At 53.6% G+C, this 26,211-nt stretch overlaps 1 protein-coding gene across 3 annotated transcripts; it reads right to left on the bottom strand.

Moving 5' to 3' along the window:
* Window positions 1-4,413: 4,413 nt before the first annotated feature.
* Window positions 4,414-23,826, bottom strand: PDIA4 (protein disulfide isomerase family A member 4). 3 transcript variants are annotated; one of them, XM_051839384.3, is made up of 10 exons: window positions 23,645-23,826; window positions 17,840-18,020; window positions 16,156-16,361; window positions 13,025-13,163; window positions 11,247-11,452; window positions 10,949-11,107; window positions 8,887-9,038; window positions 6,561-6,717; window positions 5,930-6,163; window positions 4,414-5,183 (listed from the first exon to the last, which is right to left on the bottom strand). In XM_051839384.3, exons 1-10 carry the CDS (start codon window positions 23,730-23,732, stop codon window positions 4,768-4,770), a joined length of 1,938 nt encoding a protein of 645 aa, XP_051695344.3. In that variant the 5' UTR covers window positions 23,733-23,826; the 3' UTR covers window positions 4,414-4,767. The 3 variants fall into 3 exon arrangements, with proteins under 3 accessions (XP_051695344.3, XP_051695345.3, XP_051695346.3); XM_051839385.3 differs by having other exon boundaries at window positions 17,840-18,005; XM_051839386.3 differs by having other exon boundaries at window positions 4,417-5,183; window positions 11,330-11,467; window positions 13,026-13,163.
* Window positions 23,827-26,211: the final 2,385 nt, after the last annotated feature.

The following is a 26,211-nucleotide window of genomic DNA, read 5'->3' as shown; positions in this document are numbered from 1 at the left end:
GGAGAGCGGGCAGCTCCACCAGGCAGTATGTCCAGGGGACCCACGAGACGCAGCACGCCTGCCTGGCCAACCGACAGCTCTTGTGCCCAAACTCGATTGAAGCAGGAGCCGTGCCAGGCAGCCAGTCCCCCATCCAAGCCACCTGCCTGCAGTCCACAAGCCAACACGGGACCGCAGCCTTCAGCTTTTCAAAGGGAAAACCTCAATTTTTGAGCCCTCATTATGCTTGTCAGAAGCTTCTAACCGAATCCTGCCCTAAATGCCTTTTCTCTGGCCCACATAGTGTTGCTGAAACAATTTGAATTAGACCTGGCATTTTAAAGCTGGAAGATTTATGGAGTGCCTGTGTTTAAGTCCTGGATCTTCTCCTGCTAACATGCACCCTGGGGGGCGGCAGGTGATAGCTCAACTGGCTGGGTCCCTGCCACCCACGGGAGACCCGGACTGAGTTCCTTTCTGGCTGCTCCAGGCTTTGACCTGGCAGAGCCGCTGCAAATGTTGCAGCATTTGGGGAGTGAACCGGTGGATTAGAGATTCTCTCTCTCTCTCTCTCTTTCTGCCTTTCAAATAAAACAAACACTTTTTTAAAAAAAAGTATTTATTTATATGAAAGGCAGAATTACAGAGACCCAGAGATCTTCCATTTGCTGGCTCACTCCCCAAATGGCTGCTGCAGACAGAGCTGGGCCAGGCCAAAGCCAAGAGTCGAGTCAGGAGCTTCTTCCAGGTCTCCCACGTGGGTGCAGGGGCCCGAGCACTTGGGCCATCTTCCACTGCTTTCCCAGGCACATTAGCAGGGAGCTGGATCAGAAGCGGAGCAGCCGGGACTAGAACTGGTGCCTGTATGGGATGCCAGCACCACAGGCAGCGGCTTTACAGGCTCCACCACAGCTCTGGCCCCCAAAGAAACATTTTAAATTGGGGGATTTAACATAAAACTGCTTGGCTTTTCTTGAGAAATCAGGATAGTTACAGTGGGCCCAAATTCCCAGAAAAGTGTCTGGGGCCCACACCAGCACCCCTTTCAAATGGGACACAGAACCTGAAGTGTGCCCTGGTCCCCACCACTCCCTATTGCTCCTGCCTCCACTTACCTTACCTGTCTGCTTCCCGGAACACTAGAGATGCCAACCTCTGACTTCCAAGGCCTCTAAAGCTACCTGTCAACCCCAGTCATTTCTCATTTCTGAGCAGGACACTTTGGCCGCAGAGGGAGGGAGGATTCAAAGGCATCACAGGTGCACCTGCGTTGAAGCACACTTTTACATCCACGTGAGAAAACCCAGGAAGGGCTCCTTTCCCTCAGCATCCCTCCTCCAAGCCTCAGCCACGGCTCCCTACAAGACCCCTTCCCAGTCCCCACTTGCTTATAAGCGTTCCTTTGTCCTCTGCCTGCCACAGTTATCTCAGTAATCCAAGATGGGAGCGCGTGGATTTAGCGCACTATGCTGCTTTTGTTTTGTGCTGAGCCAGTGAAAAGAGAGGGCGCGCAGGGGAGCTCCGGAGGCTCTAGGTCGGGCAGGAGAGCCCCTTCTCCTAGCCTCCGCTCATTCACTCAGAAGCAGTTAACCCGCTGTGTGCTGGGTCCTAGGCGGCCTCCTGGCTCCACCTCTCCCTTTTTGCTTCCTTGCTTGGCACAGTCAGCCAATCACCAAGCGGATAACAGCCTGGTGGGGCGGGAGAGTGCTTTTCCTCTCCGTGGGATGGATTTGACATTGCTCTTTGATTCCCAGTGGGAGGTTCCAGTAACCTCCTGCCCGCGGGGTTCGTGCCTCCGGCCCACCGGCTAGGATTTTCAGCAGACAGGAGAGACACACGCGCTCTCTGAAGCTGTGCACCGAGACGGCTCCAGGGTCAGGTTTGTCCTTGGGGCTTCTGGGGTCCTCTGGGTCCACAGATGCGAAAGGGGCACGGGGGGCTGCTGAGCTAACCGGGGGTGCAGTCACCGCGGAACTCGGGGGCCTTGCCTTGTCCTTGTCTCCTGACCGCCCCCTTCACTCTCAGGCAGCTCTGGTGTTCGCCACGCCAGAGAATTCCGGGAATTCAGTTATGGACCGCCTTCAGAAATGTTCTGCCAACACATTGGGAGATGCAGGTGCTATGGAAAGGATACTAGTTCTTTTGCTTGTTTAAGTTATTTGTTTGAAAGGCAAAGTTACGGCGAGAGAGGGACACACACACACAGAGAATCTTCCATCCACTGGTTCACTCCCCGGGGGGCCACAACGAAGCCAGGAGCCTGGAACTCCATCTGAACCCCCACGTGGGTTCAGGGGCTCGGTCTGTTGGTCCATCTGCCGCTGCTTTCCCAGGCGCGTTAGCAGGGAGCTGGCTCGGAAGTGGAGCAGCAGGAGCTCAAACTGGTGCTCACAGGGGATGCTGGCCTGGCAGGCGGCGGCTGAACCCCCTGCACCGCAACCTGAGCTCCGGTTCTGGCTTCCCACTTACACAGCCAGCCGGCGGCTCCAGAGCACAGCGTCTAACCTCCCAGCTCTCCACGCCTTTTCTCCTCGATGGAGGGCAGCCAGCCTGCCCGCCTGCAGCACGGGACTCACTGTGCTGCCGATGGGAGCTTTTGGAAACATGGGAGGCGCCAAGGCTGCAGGCTGACTGGCAGCAGCCAGGGTCGGTACTCAGGGACCCACAGCCTTAGCTGGGCACCTGCCCTGCGAGCTTGCGGAGCTAAAGGAAAAGGCTTTCAGATCCAGCTTTCCAGGGCTCCGGCAGCGGTCACATCGGTGCCTGAAGTCCTGTGCACCAGCTACCAGCTTCCCGTTTCATTGTTTACATTGTGTACTTACTCAAGTTTTGTGTTTTCCCAGAGGGGTGGAATATCCTGGACTTTGCCCAAGGTAGCTTTTTTCCCTAGCCCAGCCTCAGGGGTCTCTTACAATCTCTCCTTGCAATGGTTTTCTTCTATTGGGTGCCAAGTGAGCAATGCATGGATTTCAAGTTTTTGCACCCAAAATAAATTTAATCCCATTTCCATGAAATTTCTGAAGTATCGATAAACTCATTTTTGGACACACTTGAGATGTTTCATAATTAAAGAAAAAAAAATGTCTAGAGGACCAGCATTGTGGCGTACCAGGTAAAGCTGCTGCCTGCAGTGCTGGCATCCCATATGGGTGCTGGTTCTAGTCCCAGCTGCTCCACTTCTGATCCAGCTCTCTGCTATGGCCTGGGAAAGCAGTAGAAGATGGCCCAAGTGCTTGGGCCCCTGCACCTGCATGGGAGACCTGGAAGAAGCTCCTGGCTCCCAGCTTTGGATTGGTGCAGCTCCAGCTGTTGTGGCCAGTTGGGGAGTGAACCAGCAGATGGAAGACTCTCTCTTTGCCTCTCTGTAACTACCTTTCAAATGACAGATCTTTTTTTTTTCTTTTTGACAGGCAGAGTGGACAGTGAGAGACAGAGAGAAAGGTCTTCCTTTGCCGTTGGTTCACCCTCCAAAGGCTGCCGCGGCCAGCGCACCGCGCCGATCCGATGGCAGGAGCCAGGAGCCAGGTGCTTTTCCTGGTCTCCCATGGGGTGCAGGGCCCAAGCACCTGGGCCATCCTCCACTGCACTCCCTGGCCACAGCAGAGGGCTGGCCTGGAAGAGGGGCAACCGGGACAGAATCCGGCGCCCCGACCGGGACTAGAACCCGGGGTGCCGGCGCCGCAAGGTGGAGGATTAGCCTAGTGAGCCGCGGCGCCGGCCCAAATGATAGATCTTTTAAAAAGTGTATACTATGAAAACCCAGCACAAGTGTAAGAAAAAATTCCTATCAGTCCTCTCTGGTCTACTAACTTGCCTGCAACATCTGTCAGCCTGAGTCTTGGGGATTCTGCCCCCTGAGCCCTGAGCCCACCCTTTCAGTACTGGGTGCAGCCGGCCCATCACTCACTCCCTTGCTCCGACACCTGCTTTCGTACAAGGGAGATGCAATAGGACGAAGGCCAGGGGCTGCCCTCTGGTCCCAGCCCTCAACCTGCCATACACTCCTGAAACTCCCATGCCCAGGGCGTTCAGGATCAGGGGTGGCAACCCGCACCCGGCCCAACAGGCCCAGGCCAGGCCCTCCTTTGGCTTCCACCCAAACCCTCTGCTCCCAGTCACAGCAGGTGTTTTCCGACAGTCAGGAGGTAGATTTTTAATAGTTCTGTCTGTCCCTGTCTTTCCCCCTGCTCTGAAGTATCTGCGTCTGTGTCTGGGTACATCTCTTCTGGCAGGGACAGGTTGGGGAGACCTGGGCAATGCTGCTCCATCTGCAGCCCCTGGTGTCCTGCCTGGAAGGCACGTGCACAAAGCAGGCCAGGACGGTGCCACAGCACAGTGCTCGGTGACACCTCTCACCACACTAAAACACACCGCCAGTCAAATCCCAAGGAAACCACTCCTCGGACAATGAGACAATAAAAGGCAAGACAAACATGGTTTGGCAAAGGTTTTTTAAACTTTAAATTAAAAAAGAAAACATTCTCACACAGAAAAGATTCAACTTATCAGCTTTGAGGAAATATTAAAGAAAGTGGAAGGCCAAAAAAAAAAAATCAAACCCCAAATGATAAAAATAAATGTATCCTCCATAAAAATCTGAACTAAACTATCGAGTCATTCACGGCTACTCAGTATTCAGAATGTGAGCTGAAATACCAAAGTATAAAAACGGCCAAAGGGTCACGATCCCGCCCTTGCACCACGGCCTTGGCCCGCAGGGCTCCCTCGCGCCCCGGCCAAGTCTGCAAAAGCGTCTGGTCCCCCCGCCCTCCGCAGACGCCTAGGCCTTCAAAGCTCCTCCTTGGTCCGGCTCTGTGCTGTGGTGTGTTCATCTACAAACTGGCTCAAATGCTCCAAATCTCTGTCTCCACCCTCAAACTTAATTGGGTTCTTTTTGTCCCCACGGGGGGCAAAGTAGATGGTGGGGAAGCCATCCACCTTGTAGCGGTCGCTGGTGATGTCGTTGGCGGTGGCGTCCATCTTGGCGATGACCAGGCCCTTGTGGCTCTTGTACTTCTTGGCCAGGCTGGTGTAGATGGGTTCCAGCTGCTTGCAGTGCCCACACCATGGAGCGTAGAACTCAATGAGTACATCCTTCTTGGGGTCCATCACGATGGAGTCGAAGGTCTTCCCCACCACGACCTGGACGGGTCCCTTGTTGTTCTTGGGCACTGGCTGGGACTTGATGACTGGTTTCAGTTTTCCTGCCAAGGAGAGCAAGTGGGGAAGGCACGGTCAGTGCTGGAGAGGTCCTGGACCCTGGCTGCGCTAACTGGACCAGGCAGCAGGGCCGTGCGACACAGGGCACGGTGATGCCGTCGGAAGGGGTGAGTCATGTGCTGGAAGGGCCAGGAAGGGCCTTGTCCTCCAGAGCCTCACCCCAACAATGGGCACCTTATTTCTCTGCTTACCCCCATCTTTGCTCTCCAGTCCCTGCCAGCAGGGGCAGGTGAACCCTACACTCGGTGTAACGGGCCCCAGAGCCCGGGAGCCCCGTGAGGAAAGCTCCAAGGCAGCGTGGCCTGCCTGCCATGTGGCGAACACCAGCCACTGGGGCCATGTTCAACCAGGATCAAAGCAGGCCTTCCACACACACCTAACTGCGGTCTAAACCCAGAAGATTTTTTACAATAAGGCTTCTTAAAATTTCTAAGACATCTCAGTTCTTTGTCTCAAAGAAGGAAAGCAAGCACAGAGCTGGGGTCTGGCTCTGTCCTCCCATCCCTTAGGTCCAGGACAGCGAACGGCTGGGAAAGAGGCGGCTCCTGGTCGGGCTCTGAGGCCACAGAGGCAAAAGACGGAGGAGCTGTTGGAAGGAAAAGCAAGAACCCTACACGTCCCACAACGCTTGCTGTCCTGGTACTTGCAGTTCAGGCTACACGGGGCCCTGCCCGGCAGACAGCGTGCACGGGAGGGGGCTCAGCGCTGCCCCACCCCCGCCCAGGCTGACCTTTTTTGAAAGCTGTGACGAACTCGCGGAGGACGTCCGAATCGAACTCCTCGGGCTCCATGGCGAACTTCCTGCCGCTCTCGTCCAGGATGGCCGCGTTGACGTCCTCCCCGCTCTCGCTGAGGCCCAGGTCCTTCACCTCCGCGGCGTAGTCCTCCTCGTCGGCGATGGCAAAGGTGTACTCGGGGAAGTCCTTGGCCACCTCCAGGACTTTGCTCCGCCAAAACTGGGTGGCTGCAACAGACCAAGGGCTGTGAGCTCAGGGTCAAGGCTGCCACTGACCTTCTGACAGGGCACCAGCCCCGGCTCTACAGCAGTCGCAGGGAAGCGTCCTGAGAGACGCACGTGCTGTGAGCACAGCTGGGCCACGGCTGCAAGCCCAGGGGACCTGTGCCGGGGCAACACAGCCACTGCCAGGGCTGGAGGCTGGTCTGGTCCCCCTCAGGTGAGGCCTCAGCCCTAAGCTTCTCTAGAAGGGAAGGAGAAGGGACAGTTACGCAGCACAGCATAAAGATGATCTCGAAGCCATAAATTTAAATCAACCTGTGCCACAACCTGCCAGGGTCCCAGGGCAGATCTCTAAAGGAGTGAGGCGCCCTCCCCCATGCAGCTCTTGGTGGGAGCCCCTCACCCGCTCTGTAATCGAAGCTGAAGTCCACGCCGTAGTACACGACCACCAGGGGGCGCTTGGTGTAGCGCTTGGCGTCGTTGGAGGTCTTGCGGTGGCCAACCAGCGGCAGGGCGTGCTTCACCACGTGGTCCTTGATGGCCGATCCCTCCGTGGAACCCTGCTCCAGAGGGGATGGACGAGAGGGGCGTTAGTGAGCATCGCGACACAGAGGCACGTATGGGCAGTGGAAGGGCCCAGTCTGGGGAAGCACAACACCGGGCCAACCCCTCTCAGCACTGCCCAGCCACTCCCTCGGCTATTGGAGCCTTCTCTCGCTGTGAACACTAGCGTGCTTCATGGCACACTGTCCTTTGGCTCTGGCCTCACCAGGCCCCGTGGCTGCTCAAGGAAGGCCTGGCTCTCTGCCATTCACATGGACGGATCCGTGCGGCTGGCCTGGTCGTCACCACAGCCCCGAGAGGTACACTTCCTAAGCGAGGCCCCGTGACACCGCGTTCTGCCTGGAGAAACCGCCTCAAGCCTGCTGGCACCAGGGGGGAAGGCAGAGGCGGCGGCCCTGGAAGCCACAGCAAGACGAAGGCTTTACTCCCAGGCAGCAGTCCCGGAAGTGATCTTCACTCAGAAGACGGGAACTCAAGAGCAAAAAGCGCAGCCGTGTGCTTCAAAGACCGGGCACATGGAACTATCCATCTCTGGGGGTCAAGGGCTGCTTCTCCCAATGCATGCACTCCTGCAGAGAGCTAGGCCTGATCCCCTGGGGCCCACGCCTCCACCCTCCAAGAGGACCCCAGCTCTGTATCTCTGGATGAGAGAGGCCGAGGGAGGAGTCACAGCAGCTGCCCTACACCAAGAAGAGGGCACAGAGAAAGAGATGCGGCAGACAAATGAGCAACACCATCAAGGACCGACGGAAGAGGACGAGGGACAGGAGAGCTGGAACCTGACCCGGGGTGCAGAGAGGGGGCCGGGGGAGGCCAGACAAGGGTACCCAAATGCAGTCAGATAGAAGTAACAAGCACCAGTTCCACAGCACAGCAAGACAAAGAAAAGAAATGGACAGCCTAGTTGCCTGGGTTGACTGGTTTGTGCTGTATTTGTGTGTTGAAATGTTCTGCTGTAGCCCACAAAAATGCACAAGTATTGCATGTTAATAAAAAAAAGTTCATACATAATACAAAAGGTGAACACCATAAGGGTAAAAACAGATTAAATTTGACTACATGAAAATCATTGGTAAGAAGTATCACAGAAATGACAAGGTGGGAAAAACCTTTGTGGCATACACAGTGAACGATTTCAAAGACTTCTTACAAATCATTAAGTAAAAGACTACTAGAAAAATGGCAAAACACAACCAATGTGGCAAAAAACAACAACAACAACAACAAAATTATAAAAAGTTCTACCTCCCTAGTAAGCAAATGAAAGTACAGAACAGAACAGAACAGCCACTGGCTTGGGTTGGGAACAAGGCACCACCACATTCCTCGTTTCCTGACGCTCCTACCTCCTGAGCTCCCCTGCCTTGCCCTCTCCTCCTCCAGGTCTTCACCCAAACAGCAGGGACCCAGTGCCGGGGGTCCGCAGAGCTCGGGAAACGCTCCTGCCTCTCCTTCTCAGCTCTGCTTCCACCTGCTGCGCTGTCCAGGACGGGTTCCAGAACTCTCTCTGCAGCCTCAGATCTGGCATCTGCAACTCCCTCCAAACCCGAGGTCTATCTGGTGACGCCCCTGGAACCCTAAGCTGGACCCAGGCCCATCCTGGAATGGGTGATCTCTTCTACAGCTGAATGCGTCACTCCCCTTAAGAAGAGGAAGTGAGTGGGTCTGGAGTGGGGGATTGGAAAGGCAAAAATCCATGTGTTAAGCTCAGCAGCTCCATCCAGGGAACAGAAGGGCCTGCCCTTGACCTGCCAGCAAACAAGGCTTGGCTCAAGCCCCAGCAACACACCTGGCTACACATTGGCTAAGCCTGCAGTTGAATGGGTGCCGAGGGAGACCAGCGTTTGCCTTCCAGGAGATATGAGGAGTGGGAACAATTGTTCTGGCAAAAGCAAGTGGAGCTTTGCCAGGGCCTTTGTCCCAGGATGTGCCAGGCACACCTGAGTTCCCAACGCTGCCCCTCCTGCAAACCAGGACGAGCCACCTGCTGGCTGCGCTCCCTTCCCGTGCCTTCAGGCAACCTGCCTCTTAACCAGTGACGTAGGGTAGGTGGGGCTCGGAAAGACACTCCAGACTCTACAGACAGGACAAAACCAGGCGTCAAAACCCCAGAATCCTCAGGCCTGCCAGGTGCCCGTCATGGGCCCCAGAGAACCGCCACGCACCTGAATGTCCAACACATTGGTCCTGGGCTCATACTTGGACTGGAACTTCTCAGGCTGCATTACCACCAACTTCCCTGGGGACACTTTCAAGAACTTCGCTATTTCAGTGCTGAAAGTATGGTGAAATTTGTAATCTTCTCTCAGGTTGTTAGCTGAAAAAATTATCAGAATGATAAAATGTAATTTATCAAATTGCTCACACAACTGAAGTTTAATTTGTTACCCTGATCAGCCAGAGCAAATGCCCAAACAGTATAATCACCACCATAAAATCTGTGTGGACAACACCGGAGCTTGAGCACTTGAAGAGTTTGTTCTGAAAAATTCTGTGCAGGTGTAGTAGTATCTAAGTCCTGTGGTCTTGGAATGTGTCAGAAATAAACCAGATGTTTCCCAGAGAGGCTCAGAGCTGATGTCAGCAGCAACGGCTGACTGTGCCTACCAGGAGCACTGCACACACCCCCTGGACAACAGCATGCCCTGGCTGACAGGCAGGTGCCACATGTGCCCAGGTCCCTGTGCTGTATTTATGTATTTGAAAGGCGAAGTTAGAGAGAGAGAGAGAGAGAGAGGGAGAGAGAGAGGGAGGGAGAGGGGGGAGGAAGGGAGTGGAGGAAGGGAGGGAGAGAGAGAAAAAGGGAGGGAGGGAGGGAGGCACGGGGGGAGAGAGGGAGAGAGAGAGACAGAAGAGAGAGAGAGAAAGGGAGGGAGGGAGGGAGGGAGGTCAGTCTTCTATTTGCTGGTTCAGACCCAAAATGGCCCCAACAGCTGGAGCTGGGCCAATTTGAAGCCAGGAGCTTCTTCTGGGTTTCCCACACGTGTCCCAGGGCCCATCTTCTACTGCTTTCTCAGGCCATAGCAGAGAGCTGATCAGAACTGGAGCAGCCAGGACTTACACCGGCACCCGTATGGGATGCTGGCACCGTAGGTGGCGGCTTTACCTGCTATGCCACAGCGCTGGCCCTCCTCCCTGTGCTGTTTTCACATCCAGTATCCTCACAGGGAAGTGGGAGAGATGCATGCACATGTGCACAGACACAAACCCCACATTCCCATCTGCTGGTCTGCTGGCTCACTCTCCACATTCCAGCTAGGCCAAGGCCAGGAACTCACTCCAGGTCTCCCATGGGGGTGGCAGGAGCCCAATGACTTGGGCCATCACTGCTGCCTCACATGGTCTGTATCAGCAGGAGCTGGAACCAGGAGCCAGAGCTGGGTACCAAACCCACACGCTATTATGGCATGTGGGCATCTTCTTCTTCTTCTTTTTTTTTTTTTTTTTTTTTTTTTTTTTGACAGGCAGAGTGGACAGTGAGACAGACAGAGAGAGAAAGGTCTTCCTTTGCCATTGCTTCACCCTCCAATGGCTGCCGTGGCCGGCGCACTGCGCCAATCCAATGGCAGGAGCCAGGTACTTATCCTGGTCTCCCATGGGGTGCAGGGCCCAAGCACTTGGGCCATCCTCCACTGCACTCCCTGGCCACAGCAGAGAGCTGGCCTGGAAGAGGGGCAACCGGGACAGAATCTGGCGCCCCAACCGGGACTAGAACCCAGTGTGCCGGCGCCGCAAGGTGGAAGATTAGCCTAGTGAGCCGCGGTGCCGGCCGGCATGTGGGCATCTTAACTACTAGGTCAAATGCCCACCCCCTTCATGGGGTTTAAATCCCTCCTCCCAGAGGTGGTAGGCTGGAGCCCCAAATGTTGCTCTTTTACATTTGACGGACCCTCACGTTGTGGGTCAGCAGCCTTTCCCTCTTGCAGGGGGTCCTGGGGAGGGGGCTCCTCAAGAGAGGAAGGCAGACAGTGAGCTGGATGAGTCTGACCTGCTCCTCCCCTCCTTTGAGCGACCAGCAGGGAGATGGCACGGAGGGTCTGCTCCACGCCCAGTGTGATCACACCATCCATGTACAGTGAAGGCAACAGCGACCAACTCAGCCCCAAAGGGAAAGCTTATTCCCACAGACACCACCTCGGTTCTCCCACCAAGTCACTCCCTACACTGATGCCAACTTCCCACGGTCCGGCAGAGGTGCGCGTCGCTCAGCCCGCAGTCACAACTTACCAGCATCCTGATACTGCTGGTATGCTGGGTCACTCTCCCCCTTAAAGACCCCAATGATGATGACATCATCTCCGTCCTTCAGGAATTCCTGGACCTGCTTCAGGGTCGGAACCTCCTTGGAGGGAGGCCCGGACTGCTCGATCATGTAGTCAACGATCCCTGGGAACAAAGCACGCCTCTGAGAAGGGGACCTCAGAACTGCCTGCCCCCTGCCCCCTGCCCCCAGCCCTTCCAGGGGCAGTGGCCTGGCAGGGAGCCGCCCTTCCCCACGGTGGCAGCAGAGAAGGAAGCGGAGTACCATATTTTTCTCGTGGGCCATTGTAGTCAAAAGGCTTTCCTTTGCGGAAGATTTTCAGGGTCGGGTAGCCAGACACATCGAACCTCTTGGCCAGGTCTGTTTCTGCCGTGGCGTCGACTTTTGCCAGGGGAATCGGGGGCGTGCGCTTGCTGAGCTCCTTGGCTGCCTTCTCGTACTCGGGGGCGAGCTTCTTGCAGTGCCCACACCTGCCAGGAGGAAGCCAGTTCTGTCAGGGGCCTGCTGCACTGCAGACTCACCCCCTTCCCAGGCCAAGTAAGGTGCAGAAACCCATCCTGTGTCTCACGACTGTCACAACCTGCAAACCCTAACGTCTGCTAGGTGAGGCCACTGCACAACGCCCCTCAGGAGACACCAGCAGGATGAAGACGTGAGCCTCCTCGGAGCCATTCACACCCTGGGGGAGGGCGCGTGCACACACACATACACGCACAGCGTGTTTCCGTAGCGTAGTGGTTATCACGTTCGCCTCACACGTGTACACACATGCAGACAGGAGCACCAGGACTGTGGCACAGGGAGAGCCACGGGCAAGCCAGGAGACGCGAGGTCTACCCTGAGAAGGGTAGACTGGTAGAAGCCAGTTCATTTTCCTCTTCCAAAACCCATATGTCACTCAGCGCTGAGGCATAGTGGGTTAGGCCACTGCCTGCGATGCCAACCTCCCATACCCTCCTCTACTTCCAATTCAGCTCCCTGCTTGCGCACCTGGGAGAGCAGCAGAAGATGGCCCAAGTGCTTGGATCCCTGCCACCCACATGGGAGACCCGGAGGAAGCTCTGGGCTCCGGGCTTTGGCCTGGCACAGCCCTAACTGTTGTGGTCAATTTGGGGAGTGAACCAGCAGATGGTTTGTCTCTCCCTCTAATTTTGACTTTCAAATAAATAAAAATGAATCTTTAAAAAAAAATACCACCCATCTGTCTTCTCTTTTTCTTGCTGTACCCACTGATTACTGGATGTGGTGGTTTTTGCTGTAAAATCCAGAGACCATCAGGTTTGGGCACACCCAGGCACTGGCTGGAGCAAGGCTGCCCTGGCCAAACCCACCCTCACCATGCAGAAGGTGCGACCCTGCCCACCACGCATCAGCCCCAGCCTATGGGCTCCAGGCCCAATTCCTCTCTTGCTGATCCCCAAAGCCCATCCACACAATACATGCACTAGAGGCCATTCTTGGCCTGATGGTTCCTATTCCAGATTCACAGTTTGTTGGATTTCATCCTAGTCTACACAGTACATTCAAATAAATAACAGGCCTGCTCAATAACTAGAACCACCATGTCAGGTGACCCATGACAAATTCCTCCTAACTGGTACCTTGGGCTAGTTCTTAGAAAAGTTGACATCCTCGTGTGGAGCTGCACTCAGATCCCCCCACTGCTTCCCTGGCTCACCCATGCCACTGGTCATACCTCTGTTCCCTGCCCTCCTCCCCAGGAAGGAGGGTAGCAGCAGCCACCTTGGGTCCTCAAACTGGGCATCTCACACAGGCATTACCTCCCACTGTGCTTTTCTTTCTGCCATCTCCTAGCATTGGGGTCCCTGCTCCCCTGGCACCTCTCTCCTTACCCGTCCCCACAATGACCCTCTTCTGATCAGCCCTCTTCCACAAGACTTGGTGCCGCAGCTTGGCCCTGCAACTTGCAGAGGCCTGTTGTCCGTCTGCCTGCCACGCTCTCACCCAGGGCCCAGCAGAGTGCTGAATCTGCAAAGGGCCGCACCAACACCCTAAGAGTGTGAAACTCATACCCATCTTACCATGGGGCATAAAACTCCACCAAGATGATATCTGCATCATTCACAACATCATCAAAGTTATCTTTGGTCAACACAAGTGTGACTTCCGGTGGGGGAGTCCAGTTGGGCTGGGAGACCTCTTTGACCTTGGCAACAATTTCTGAAAGAAAGCAAACAGGCTGAGTATGAGGAGACCCTGAGTTGGCAAGTCCTTCACCTCACCCAGGGGCAGATAGGGATGGGGCCAGAGAAAGTGGCAGTGGCCTCGGAGACCAGGGGATGTGACCTGAAATCCAACTGCATCCCTAGCCAGGGCCACCCCTGCAGTTTGAAGGACACAGTTCAGAGTGGGGAGGCCCACTGTTTCCCAGCAGCCACCTGGCACATTTCTGCCACTACACAGACAAGCTGTAGGCTTCTCCAGATGACCTAAGATCCACCTGTCAAACGAGACTTCCTTTATTCCCAGACTATGGGACCAGCTGCAGGTAAACCCCGAGTGCTGCCTCCTAATGACTTGGACCACATGTGCCCATTAATACAATCTGGGGCATCCCCTACCGTGTACAAAACATGGTATACAGTATTCAGTCATGCCCATCCAGCAGGAATGCAAAGATCAAGAAAAATGTCAAAGACGAGCAGGAGCTTGTGGCCTCATTCCCCAAAACGGATTCCACAAGCAGAGTAGGACACAAGAACGTGTCCTGACAAAAACCCTGGCAGGTGCTTCCCAGGATCAGGGCTACACACTCTCTGTGCCCGTTGCAGAATCCACCAGGAAGGCAATTCTGGAGACCGACTGCTGCGACACAGAAGCCTTCCAACTAAAGCACTGCAGCGCGTCCACGCACAAGCTGTGCGCCCCTCCCCACACCCAGACTTCAGCCAGTGAACCTGAGGGGGCCACCCCTTAAGACACTTGGAGGGGAGGGCCCGTGAAGTGAGGGGCCCGCTTTGGACTGCGCTGTCCTAGTGGGCCATGCTTCTCACGGTCAAACACTGGGCACAGACCTCCAAGTAGATATGTCGATTTACTTTCAACCTGTTTTACTTTTTATCACTTATTTTTATTTATCTCAAAGGCAGAGAAACAGAGAAAGACAGAGACACAGATCTTCCATCCTCTGGTTCACTTCAGCTTTACCAGTAGAAGCCAAGAATCCAGATTGTGGAACTCCATCTGGGTTCTCCCACATAGGTGGCAGGAACCCAAGTACTTGAGCCATCACCTGTTGCCTTCTAGGGTGTGTGTTTGCAGGGAGCCAGAATTGGGAACGGAGCTGGGACCTGAAGCTAGTGCTCTGATAAAGGGTGCAAGTATTACAAGCGGTGCCTGAACTGTTGTCCCAAATACCCGCCCCTAAACCTGCTTTTAGATCAAGTTCCTTATGTACTGATACAGCCAAGATATATTTGTTAAATAAAAGCATGAAGGTGCAGCATGGTATTTAAGATAAGCTCATGATTGTGTAAAAATGAGAAAAATTATATACACACAAAAACATACTTGCTTTTATGTGTACAAAATATGTCTGAAGACCACACTAGTCACATTCCTGGAGGGGAGATGACTTATTCTAAAAGAGGATTCACAGTGCCACCTCTTTGAATTATGAAGCAAATACATACGTTTCCTAGTTAACAGACAAATACACTGTGAAATTAAGCATCGAAGGAAGCGACGCTGTTTTCTTTGGGCACCCACGATGGGTCCAGTGCTCCAAGGAGCAGAGGAGAGATTCTCACACCAGCTGGACGGGACTCCGACAACACGTCCACCTGGTCTCAGGGTCCACCCGAGAGTCTAAGGCCCAGCACACGTGCCTGTTTTGTGGCTTTAAAGAAGTGGACCCCATTCAACATCCTCCCCCCATTCCACACTGGGAAAGGACAACGCAGCATCACTTTGCTGGTGCTGTCGTTGGTGGTGATAAGACGCGGGGGTGGGCATTTGGTGCAGCAGCTAGCGATGCTGCCCGGCATTCAGGCGTCCCAGCTTGAGTACTCCTAAGCTTCTTATCCTTCTTTGTGTTAACGTGCACCCTTGGAGATGGCAAGGTGAAGGCTCAAGTCCCTGCCATCCACGTGCGAGACATGGATTGAGTTCCAGACTCCCGACTTCAGCCTGGCTCAGCCCAGGCTATTACAGGCATTTGGGGAGTAAACAGGCAAATGGGAGATCTCTGTCTCTGTCTAATAAAGTGAAAATAAGAAAGAGGGTCTCGCTGAAGGATGTTACAGTTTTCCTTGTTCATTCATTTAATAAAATGTACAGTGCCTTGGCCAGCGCCGCGGCTCACTAGGCTAATCTCTGCCTGCGGCGCCGGCACCCTGGGTTCTAGTCCCGGTTGGGGCACCAGATTCTGTCCCAGTTGCCCCTCTTCCAGGCCAGCTCTCTGCAGTGGCCCGGGAGTGCAGTGGAGGATGGCCCAAGTCCTTGGGCCCTGCACCCCATGGGAGACCAGGAGAAGCACCTGGCTCCTGCCATCGGATCAGTGCAGTGCGCCAGCTGCAGCGACCATTGCAGGGTGAACCAACGGTAAAGGAAGACCTTTCTGTCTCTCTCACTGTCCACTCTGCCTGTCAAAAAAAAAAAAAAAAAAAAAAAAAAAAGTACAGTGCCTAATCTGAGCCAGGCAGCAATCCATCAGGCCCAGGGGAAGGTGCCGGCAGAGCCCTGAATCGGCACTCTGCACCAGTGCTTCTCAGTACAAGGCTTGGCGAGCCCTGGGCGCCTGTAAGGAATGCCAGTTATCTGGTCCAACTTGAAACTCACTGAACCAGAAACTCATTTGAGCAAGCCCTCTGGGGGACCCTGATGCACGTGAACACTGAGAACCACTGCTCTAGAACTCCAGAAACCATGGACATTGATGTCATCTCTTAGCACTCCTGTTCTAGATCCTCACTTTCAACGGTCTAGAATGGGGAAGACGCTCCTCCCACCCAAGGACAAGTTAACGGAGATCTCCGTTGCCCTAAGCTGTGCAGTAGAGCTGCTGTCTTGGGGAAGCCAGTCTCGGGTCTGTTCAACTTTTCCTCCTTTCCCTCTATTATCCAAGTGCTCACCACACCCCTCCCCCCACCTTGTGTTCCCAGGGAAGAGTGTCCTGGCCCCAGATCCTCCAACAACTCAGGTGCCAGCTCACCTTCCTGCGTCCTGGAGCCCTCGTAGTCGACGGCCTGCCCCTTCTTAAGGATCTTGATGGTGGGATAGCCACTCACGTCAAACCTGCTGGCCAGCATGGACGCTGAAGTCGCGTCAATCTTAGCCACAGCAATGGGAGGATCATTTTCCTTCAAGACTTTGGCTATTTTTTCATATTCCGGAGCAAACTGTTTGCAATGTCCACACCTAAGGATTAAATTTAGGGAAGGAGAAATAGGTTAATTGTCCTCTTGGAAATTTAAATTGATGCATACAAAAACAGGAGCTTTAGGAAGGAACATGCAGTTAAAGGAGAGACACATGGGACACAGTGGAGGGAGCCATGAGGGGCTTGGACGTCCAACTGTCCATGGTTTGTGGTCAGCTCCGCCCTGGGCAAACACTTTAAACACTGCTCAACCTCCATTTTCCATCTCTAAGTCTTGCAATGCTTGGTCCAATGACCCCTTCTCAAGGAGTCCACGAGGTCAGAATCCTTCATGTAAGACACTGTCCCTGTCACTCTTCTGAGTGTGCACTGGGGTTTTCCAGAGCCACCCTGACTGACAAGCATGTCAGCCTTCTGATGTTAACGTGTATTGGACTGTTGTAATTTTAAAATGAATAAACTCTTTCAGAACTCCTTGGTTTTAATTTCTAATGTGGTTAAAACTGGTAAGCACAATGCACACACAAAGCTCTTGGAGTTCTACATTTTTAGGAATGTTAAGGAGCCCTGAAACCAAAGAGTTTGAGACTGCTGATCCATAAAACAGAAATTACATAATCTCGTAACCCTGTTAAAAGAACTAGATATTTATTTATTTATTTGTAATGCAGAGAGACAGACACAGATTTGGTCCCATCTGCTAGTTCGTACCACAAATGCCTGCAATGGTCAGGGCTGGGCTAGGCCAAAGTTAGGAGCTGGGAAATCAATCCAGGTCTCCCGTGTGGGTGGCAGCCATGACCTACCGCCTTCCAGGGTGTGCATTAGCAGGAAAGTAGGATCAGGAGCAGAGCCAGGACTCAAAGCCAGGCACTGCCGTAAGGCACACAGGTGTCAACAGGAATCTTAACCACTAGGTAAAACACTCACTCCTACATACTTTACATAAATGTTTGAACTAAGCTTGAACATCAGGCACTAGACAAACAACACCTGCACATATCCTTTTACCTCAGAAATGAAACAGAGAAGGCAAGAGAGAGAAAAGAAGGGGTTATGAGACATAAAACAGAAGAGAGCTGGGGGCAGGGAGACGAGTTACCACATACCACATCACGATAGGCCAAAGACAGGAAAAGGTGTGGAGTGCCACGCAGGCCAACAGTATGCACTTGGGGCAGCCACCTAAATACCAGCCCTATGCGGCCAGAGAAGAGGGAGGTGTATGACCCAGGGATGGAATATGGAACAAGGACCTGGCCAGTCCTAGCCCCAGTCTCTGTGTCAACACCACGTGTTAAATGCCTGTGCCCAGCCGCAACTATCAGGATGGATCCAAATTTAAACCCCGCCCCTGGAAACAAGAGGAGACTGCCTTCCTTGTAGGCTCCTCATTCAACACAGAGCAGTTCCTCAATGAAGAGGATGAGTTCCTGCAGGCAGCGCTCCCACCCGCCGTGGGGAGAAGGCGCAGCCCAGGCGCCGGCCGGCTGCGGCACAGGCTGCCTGTCCTTACCACGGGGCGTAGAACTCCAGCAGCACCGTGTCTTTGTCAGCCACAAAGTTATCAAAGTTTGCATCATTCAGGACCAGGACGCCGTTTTCTTCCTTAACTTCCAAATCGTCTTCCTCTTCATCATCTTCATCCTCCTCCTCTTCCTCTTCATCCTCAATGGCATTTTCTGTAACAGAAGAATCTGAGTGGAAAATATCCAGAGTGGTTAGGAAGCCAGCCACTCTTTAGAACCTTCCTAGACTCCAAAAAAAAAAAAAAAAAAAAAAAAAAAAAAAAGCCTCAAAGTGTGTGGCCCAGGGGATCCAGAGATGGGTCACATCCCTCAACAAGGCACTAAGGACCAGTTAGGATTTCACAGCTACACGATGTGTGAAAACCACAGCCTCAAATTTAATGTCCAAATGTCCCAGTTGGATTTGGAAGGCAGGACCAGCTGCTTCCCCACTCAGTCCTCCGCCCTGTTCTGCCTTCCACAGAACCTCCCGTGGCCCCCAAAACAGTACAAACAGGAAACAAATACTCATTCTCAACTTTCCACTGTGGGGGACTGAATACTAACTTAACTTCTGAAATGGAGAGGCATTTATCTCGTACTTGTAAAGCCCTACAGGTCAAGGGAAACGGAAAATACGAAGGGGAAGAGGATGAGGAATCACGTCTTACCTCTACAGTCTCCCTGCTTAGTCTCCGGGGTGGAAATTATTTTGAGATGATGAATTGAGGGGCCACATCATGTACCAAAAATATACAAGTATTCGGTGCAGTAGCTGAGACACCCACATCCCGTCACTGGAGTGCCACCCAGGCAGGAGTCCTGGATTAAGTTCTAGGCTCCTGGCTTTGGCCTGGCCCAGCCCTGGCTCCTCCATGCCCTTGAGTGAACCAGCAGATGGGAGAGCTTTCTTTCTTTCTCACACATACACATACTCTGCCTTTCAAATAAAAAAGTTTTAAAATATATATAAAATTACACCTTTGCTTGGAAGCAAAATTTTCTTCCCAGAATGTGAGAAACAGTATGTCTTACTGTGAAGGTTTAACTTAATTTCTTTTGGGCAAATGGCCACATACAGACAAAAGGAATTGTGGAATTATGGTTATTTATTAAGGTTTACTTATTTATCTGAAAGGCAAAGTTACACAAGAGAGGGAGAGATAGAGATATGCCATCCACTGGGTCACTTCCCAAATGGCCAAAACAGCTGGAGCTGGGCCAAGCCGAAGCCAGGAGCTGGGAGCTTCTTCCAGGTTTCCCACATAGGTGCAGAGGCCCAAGTACTCAGGCCATCTTCCACTGCTTTCCCAGGCCATAGCAGGGAGCTGGATTGGAAGTAGAACAGCCAGGACTCCAACCAGAACCCATATGGGATGCCAGCACTGCAGGTGGTGGCTTTACCTGCTATGCCACAGCACCGGCCCCACTACAGTTCTTATTAATAGGGTTCTCCAGCTACTGTCACATCATGAAAAGAACTGAGTGCAGCCAGAGGGATAATTCATGAACTCTGAAGCCAGAATGTTTCAAGGGGCCAATTATTCTCCTTTGGAGAGGCTTCCCGAGAGATAAATCAACAGTGCTAGTTACTGCTGGGAGCTGTGGACAAGGTGAGGGCAGGAACACCTGCCCTCAGGATCCTGGACCCCTAGGGTTTGCAAGTGCTGGGAAGAGGGAGAATCCCCACAGGGCCCCCCCCCCAACACACATACACACACCCTGCTGCTCATTCTACTCCCAGGCCTTGGTGGGTGGGCAGCTTGATTCATGCTCATTGAAATTTACCCACCTGCAAACTACAGAGAGGCCCATCCCTCTGCAGTGGCAGCTCACCAACCCTTACCCCTTAGACACCCCTGCCCCTCTCTCCAAACTAAGGTAACTCACTCCCTTATTGAAAGAGGGACAGACAGCTCTAAAACACGGAAAGCAAGCTCTGATTTGAGAAACAGGCTCCAAGCTGGCTTCGTGGTTCTCCTGCCACCTACTTTCCTCCCCACCATGAACCCAGAACAGAAGAGCCAGGTGCCCAGGTGCCCTGGGAGGACAGGACACAGCAGAAGACAACCTGGGCTCCGGCCCCGCTAGCACGGCCTCGCTACTCTTGGGCGACTGCATGGGAACAGCCCACCTCTGAGTGTGAGAGACCCACAAGTGCTTTCCCCATGTCTCCCAGGGGAACAGAAGGCAGCTGCTCGCCCTGTTCCCAAATCCCTAACCAAATCCTTCTAGACCCCTGGGGGTGGGAAGGGGACCGGGAGCAAAAGAACCTCTGCTTAGCAGTGCACAGAGACACTTTCTGGTCTATTTACACTTCCCGGAAAAGAACCCCATGAGGTTAAAATACACATCTTGCTCTGATGTTATTAATTAAGACTAAATCGAAGTGGCAAGTAACCATCCATTCCAGGGCTGATGGCCTAAGCTCGTTTCTTTACACACACACCAGACCAAAATCCCTTCTACTTGTGACCGGAAGCCCACACAGCCCAGTCCTCAAGAAATCAGAGGACCTTGGAACGCAACACTGGTTCTCTGGGGTCATTGTTCCTGGTGTGCCCAGGAATCCGTGGCTACAGCAGCTCTGTCCAGCCAGGTGCTAGTCACAAGGCTTCCCCAAGGCTAGTCTGAATACCCCTCACTCCTGCAAATGACCTGGGGGCAAATGACCTGGGGGCGTGACTCAAGAATGTTCAAGCTGGCAGCAGGGGGCCTGGGAGCATCATTCTCTACCCTGTGATCTGATCTGTGCGCTGGCGCCAGCTGAAGGCCCGCTGTGGCCAGTGAGGAAGGGTTTATGGGCCATCTGAGCTCTCACCGTCTGGCCGCTCTGCCCAGGAAAAGAACGGACTTCCCATGCAGGCAAATGGAAAGACTGGAGTAAAGTTGGAAAGGAAGAACTGGGGAACTTAGTCCACTGTTCAGGCTAGAGGAAGAGCAACTCAACAATCCACTCAATACACAGGTGTTCAGATTTACTTTACAGCGAAAAGCCTTAAGTCATAGCCACATGGGGACGGCCTGTCCAGAGTGAAATTTACAAGAAGGAAATATCAAGATGCTTCCTTACTTCCGCTCAGCCTGAAGTGGACTCTACACTACTAGTGATGCAGTGCTCAATGGGTGTCAGTGAGCTGACACGGGACACAGCATTCCTAAGAGGCATCTTATTTCTGGACACTTCAATAAAACGAGTATGTTTTAAGGACAAACAAATGCACAGTACACTCCCTCTATAATTAATGAACTCTGAAGCCAGAATGTTTCAAGGGGCCCTATATAATTAACGCCTCTCAACTGTGTCAAGGCGTGGTTCCTATCTTCTCATTGCCCCCAAGTGAGTGACAACCCAGGACTCATTCCTCTGCACTTTGAGAAGGTGCTGCCTCTGTATTTTTACCGGAAATCCACGCACCTCCACAAGGAAAACACCCCACATTTTAACGGGGAGACTACTTTTCCCTGGGCTTCACTGAAAACCTCCCAGCACCTTCTGAAAGGGTATGAGCCTCGGCAGCACGGGTCAAATGAAGCCTTCCCGTGCACAGCCACCTGCTCAGCCTGCACGGGAAGGCTGCTCCCAAAACGTGCCAACCTAGCCAGGTTGCTGCAACCCCCCACTCCACGGCACACAGCTGACAGCAGTAAGGGACCCTGGCCCAGCCTGGATGCAGGCCATGACTTCCAGGATGTCCTCACTCTACTCTTCAGCCGCTGACTCCCCAATCAACAGCAGGATAAATTACTGCTATTACGCCATTACAGGTTGGTTTATAGCAAATACAGAAAGTACGAAAATTTTTATCCGCTATTTACCACTATGGTTAATAGTATGTGCCAGGCCCCGCGCCAAGCTCAAACGCGTTATTTCCACCCCTTGAGGGAAGTCTGTTACACGTACTCTAGAGAAAGAGCGGCACTGAGAACTTGAGTCACTTGCCCAGGATCCCAAAGCTACCAGGGCTAGGTGGTGGGTCCTCCCGCCCTAACTGCTATGCTGTGTTGTCACATCAGCTTCTCCTCCCAAACACTGAAGGCTGTAGGTGGAATCATCCAGGCCTCCCACTTCTTTCAGGCTCTGAATATAATTACTTCTCAGGAAAGAAAATAAGGGGCGGTTTTATAGTTCCTTAACATAACAGACAAGTGAATTTCCACTTACTTCTAAACAGATGCAACCCTAAACAAATGCAGGTAAGAAAGAGCAAAATACTCTATTTAACCTGGAAGGATGTGAAGAGGGCAGGTGACCTCTATCCTGAGAAAGTCCTGCAACCTGAGGCTCAAATCAACCAGGCTTAGGAGCTACTTAGTAATACACACACACACACACACACACACACGAGTTAGGTGCCCAGACACCACTGTGCTATCACATCCAGTAATGGGGTGGAGGAGGGGGAAGCCTAAAGACTTGGACTACAGTGGTTAAGAGGTAGGTACAGTCCCCAGATACATCTGTTGCACAAGTGACCCGTGATAACCAGAGAAAATGGTGGGCCAAGGGTTCCCTCAAGGATGGGGAAAGAGTCCAGATAAATGCTACAGTCCCTCCCCAGAGGACCTGCCCTGGAGGACTGTCCTTGGCAGCCAGGACCCCAGGGATTCTGGGGCAAGTAACCCACAGGAAAAACCCCTCCCTGTCTGTAACAGCCCGACATCTCACCAAAGTTTGCCTCTCTCCCCGTCTCTCCAGAATCACCCCCCAAACAGAACTGCTGGGTCAAACCCAAGGCAAAGCTATTTTCTATGTTGCAAAAAGTACCCTCCACATACACCTAACTTTAACGTGCCTTCCAGAGTTTTCTCTGCCCTTGAGCCATGAAGAACTCGCTTAAAACGCAGAGTCTGCTTCAGGGCGGTTTTTTTTGGGTCTCTGAATTTACATAAAGGTCCCAAGACAGCACTGCTACCTGTTTCCTTCCCACAGGTGTTTCTTTCACAGGGTGTTGGCTCTTCCTTTCCTATTTGGGCAAAGGCTCTCTTAAATTCGTGACCCACACAGAAATGGCCCAACGTGTCTGAAAGAGTGTAAAGTTCACGTTTCTCCCGCAAGTTCACATTAGAAGAGGGGTTTATTTATATTGGGACAAACCCAGTAAGCTCAGTGACAGGGAGAAGGGTTGCTACTAGCAGCCCTGGAACATGCTGTTCTCCAGGAACAGTTATTTTTCCAGCAAGGACTTCTAATGTTCACAGTTCTCTGCTGTCTGCGGCCAGCCGATTTCGAAGCTCGCAGGCAACGACCTGGAGCTGCGTGTTGTTCCTGCCACAGCGGGTGCCTGCTGCATCGGCAGGACCCGGCGTCAGCGCTAAGGAAATGCTGGTTATCTCCGGTTTCCCGAAGACGAACACCGAGCCTCCCTCTCCCCCTCAAAGCAGGACGTCTGGATTAATGACCCGCGGAGCCAGGGATCCCGCGTTTAAAAGTAGAACGCGTGCCGCTCGCAGGGGCTGCGGAGGGCTCCCACGCCGGTCTTCACGCCCGCGTGAGGTGCCCGAGTGGGTCCTCCTTGGCTCGCTCCCACGTTCACACCCCCCACGCGTGTTCGCCCGTAAGTGCTGGCCCTTCCCAGGAGCGGACGGAGGGCCGGGAGCCTGGAGGACAATCCAAGTTGGGGACACGGAGCCAGCTTCGCACCCCCTGCCTCGGCTGGCCCGGCGTCCAGCAGCCCCGGCCGCGCTCCTGTCCCCCCGACCGCCCTGAGACCGCGGCTAGTCCTGGAGGGGATGCGTGCCCACGCCCCGGCCCAGTCCCGCGCGGCGCACGCCGCTCTCCCCGGCCCGGCCAGGCGCGCCCGTCCGCTCACCTTCGTCCGCTTCCCCGGCGCTCGCCACAGCCAACAGCTGCGCCAGCGCGAAGAGCAGGACCAGCAGGCAGGCTTTCCGGGGCCTCATGGCTGCAAGAGCGGAGCGCCGCCAGCCCGCGCCCAGTGCCGCTGAGGGCTCCGCACTCCGGGTCAGGCCCACGGCCCCTGGTCCCCCGAGCGACACTGAGGGGCGGGAAAACCCTCCAGGAAGTCCTCCCAGGCGATTGGCTGGGGGCGGAGGAAGCAGCGGGCTGGCCAATCCCCGCGCGACGCAGGGCGCACGAGCCGTGGCACCGCCCACGCGCCCAGGCCTCTCCTAGCCACCGACACCCCCAGTGCTCCGCGCGCCCCTCGTCAGCGCGTTTAAAACTCCGAGCTCTAACATGAGGTGCCCCCTTCTGATTGGCTGCGTCGCGGCCACCAATCAGAGCCTGCCACTCGGTTTGCGGGGAGCGCACAGGCCGAGACCGGGAGCGGGGGGGAGAACAAAGGCGGCGAGCCGCGCCCGGCGGGGCGGGGCCTGATGACGCCTCGGGGCCCGATTGGCCGGCGGGAAGGTGGGCGGTGCCTGGGAAGCGGGGGCTGCGCTGAGCGCGCTCTGGTGTCGGAACTCGGCCGGAAGAACGCGTGTCCTTACCGCTGTCCGCCTGGTTCGCCAGGGCTCCGGGAGGCGGTCGAGCCAGGCGGGCGGAGGAGCGAGCGCGGGACTCCCGAGAGCGCTTTTACGTTCGTGGGCTTCTCGGCTGGTTTCTTTCAGCTTGAGCTACTAGAAGTCTGCGTTTCCTCTCCTGGCCCCGGGCCGGGCCGGGCCGGGCTGACTGGGATTCGAGGGAGATGCTTTCCAAGGTGTCTTCCGCGAACTAGCCGGGGCATCGCCTCTACGCCGCCTCACGTTCCTTAGTCCTCTGGTGACTTTCTGCACGGGAAGTACCAGACAGAGCGTGCATGTGGTTTGCGCAGCTCCGAATAGGGTTGCTTGTGGTTCTGTGGCCAAGATCGTCTCTCTTGGGAGAAGAAACTTAGGTAGGACTTTCACGTGTCGGAAGTCTGTAGTAGGGTTTGAGACTTTGGACCCCTGGGGATTACTGTGTCTGAAGAATTGCAGAAGACAGGACAAGAGCAACAGAAAATCCCAATGAAACGCAGGACCTCAGCGGTATTTTCTTGTACACGCAGATTATCTGAGGAGGAAAAATGGGGGCCGCTCACAGACAGGCCTTAGCAATTAGAAAACTTCTCTTACACTTCTGTGAACCTGCTGGGTCCTTGACAGTTTTGTAGAGCAGAAAGGTGTGCGCCCTTAAATTTAACACCAGAGTATACACTAAGTGGTTTATTAAAGCGCTAGGGATGTCAACTAGCAAGCAGTTTGGTATCATTTTAAAGAACTCTAAGGGATTCTTAGATAGGGAGAGGTTCTAAGTAGACTAGTACTAAGGGATACTTTCTAATAGGAATCCTTGTCTTTCTTCAGACTTTCCTATGCGTTTATTAAACAGAGGAATGAGGGCCCCATTTGCCCAGATGTGAGACAAATACCACCGACTTTACTAAGGCCCTTTGTTAATTCAGGTAGGGGAGGAGGAAACCTTTAAAGTGCAAAGTGTGCACTCAGAGATGCATGCAGACACACACATGTTGCCAGAGCTGGGCCAACCTGAAGCCAGGAGCTTCCTTGGGGTCTCCCACGCAGGTGCAGGGGGCCAAGGACTTGGGTCATCTTTCACTGCTCTCCCAGGCCATAGCAGAGAGCTGGATTGGAAGTGGAGCAGCCAGAATTCAAACCTGGCACCCATATAGGATGCCAGCACTGTAGGTGGCAGCTTTACCCACTCAGCCACAGCACTGGCCCCAGTAATGTCCTTTTTAAAGCAATTATATAGCAGGCAGTGCATTCCACAGCAAAACATGATCTGATGGAGTTGGAGAGCTCCTGTTCTTTGATCCCTAAGTCTCACCTGATGTGGTTGTAGGTACAATTTGGAGAATGCCTTTTGAGGGTTGGCCTGGAGAGAGAGGACACGTCCACGAATAGCTGGTTGCTAAGCCATAGTATTGGACCCTACTTTGGAAATTCATTCATATAAATGAACTTACCCCTGACTTGTCCCCAGGGCTGCCATTTAACACTATTAGGCTGGGTGTGTAGGTCATTTTGAACATGTGTTTTCCTCTCCTCCCACACTTCACTCCCTAGAGAAGTAGCCTATGGGGAAATAACCTTCATCTACATTGTCTCCAGGTGGATCTGTGACTTTCCTGTCACTTGCCTACCGTCACAGGCTGAGCTTACACGGTTGGAAAACTAACCTGAGACCAGATAGCTGCATAGTCTTTATTCTCTGCCTGTGTGAGGTTGATGATCAGTCCACTGGAGGAGTTAAACCATGTGGGATGGAATAATGTATTGTATGTGCTGGAGACTTCAGGAATAGTCCTGCCTTCCCATGATTCTGATACAGTTCTCTGATTCTCATACAGGGGAAAAGCTGAAGCCTTCAGAGTTGAATTCATTTTCAGAACTCTCTACCTTTTCAGACAGTGATGTAGCTAGAAATATGAACTAT

The sequence above is a fragment of the Oryctolagus cuniculus genome, chromosome 3, assembly GCF_051225735.1.
Source record: "Oryctolagus cuniculus isolate XC-2025 breed Fujian yellow rabbit chromosome 3, ASM5122573v1, whole genome shotgun sequence".
NCBI classification, from domain to species: Eukaryota; Metazoa; Chordata; class Mammalia; order Lagomorpha; family Leporidae; genus Oryctolagus; species Oryctolagus cuniculus.
Note: the sequence above shows the minus strand (reverse complement) of the source record. Positions and strands in the feature narration are given on the sequence as shown.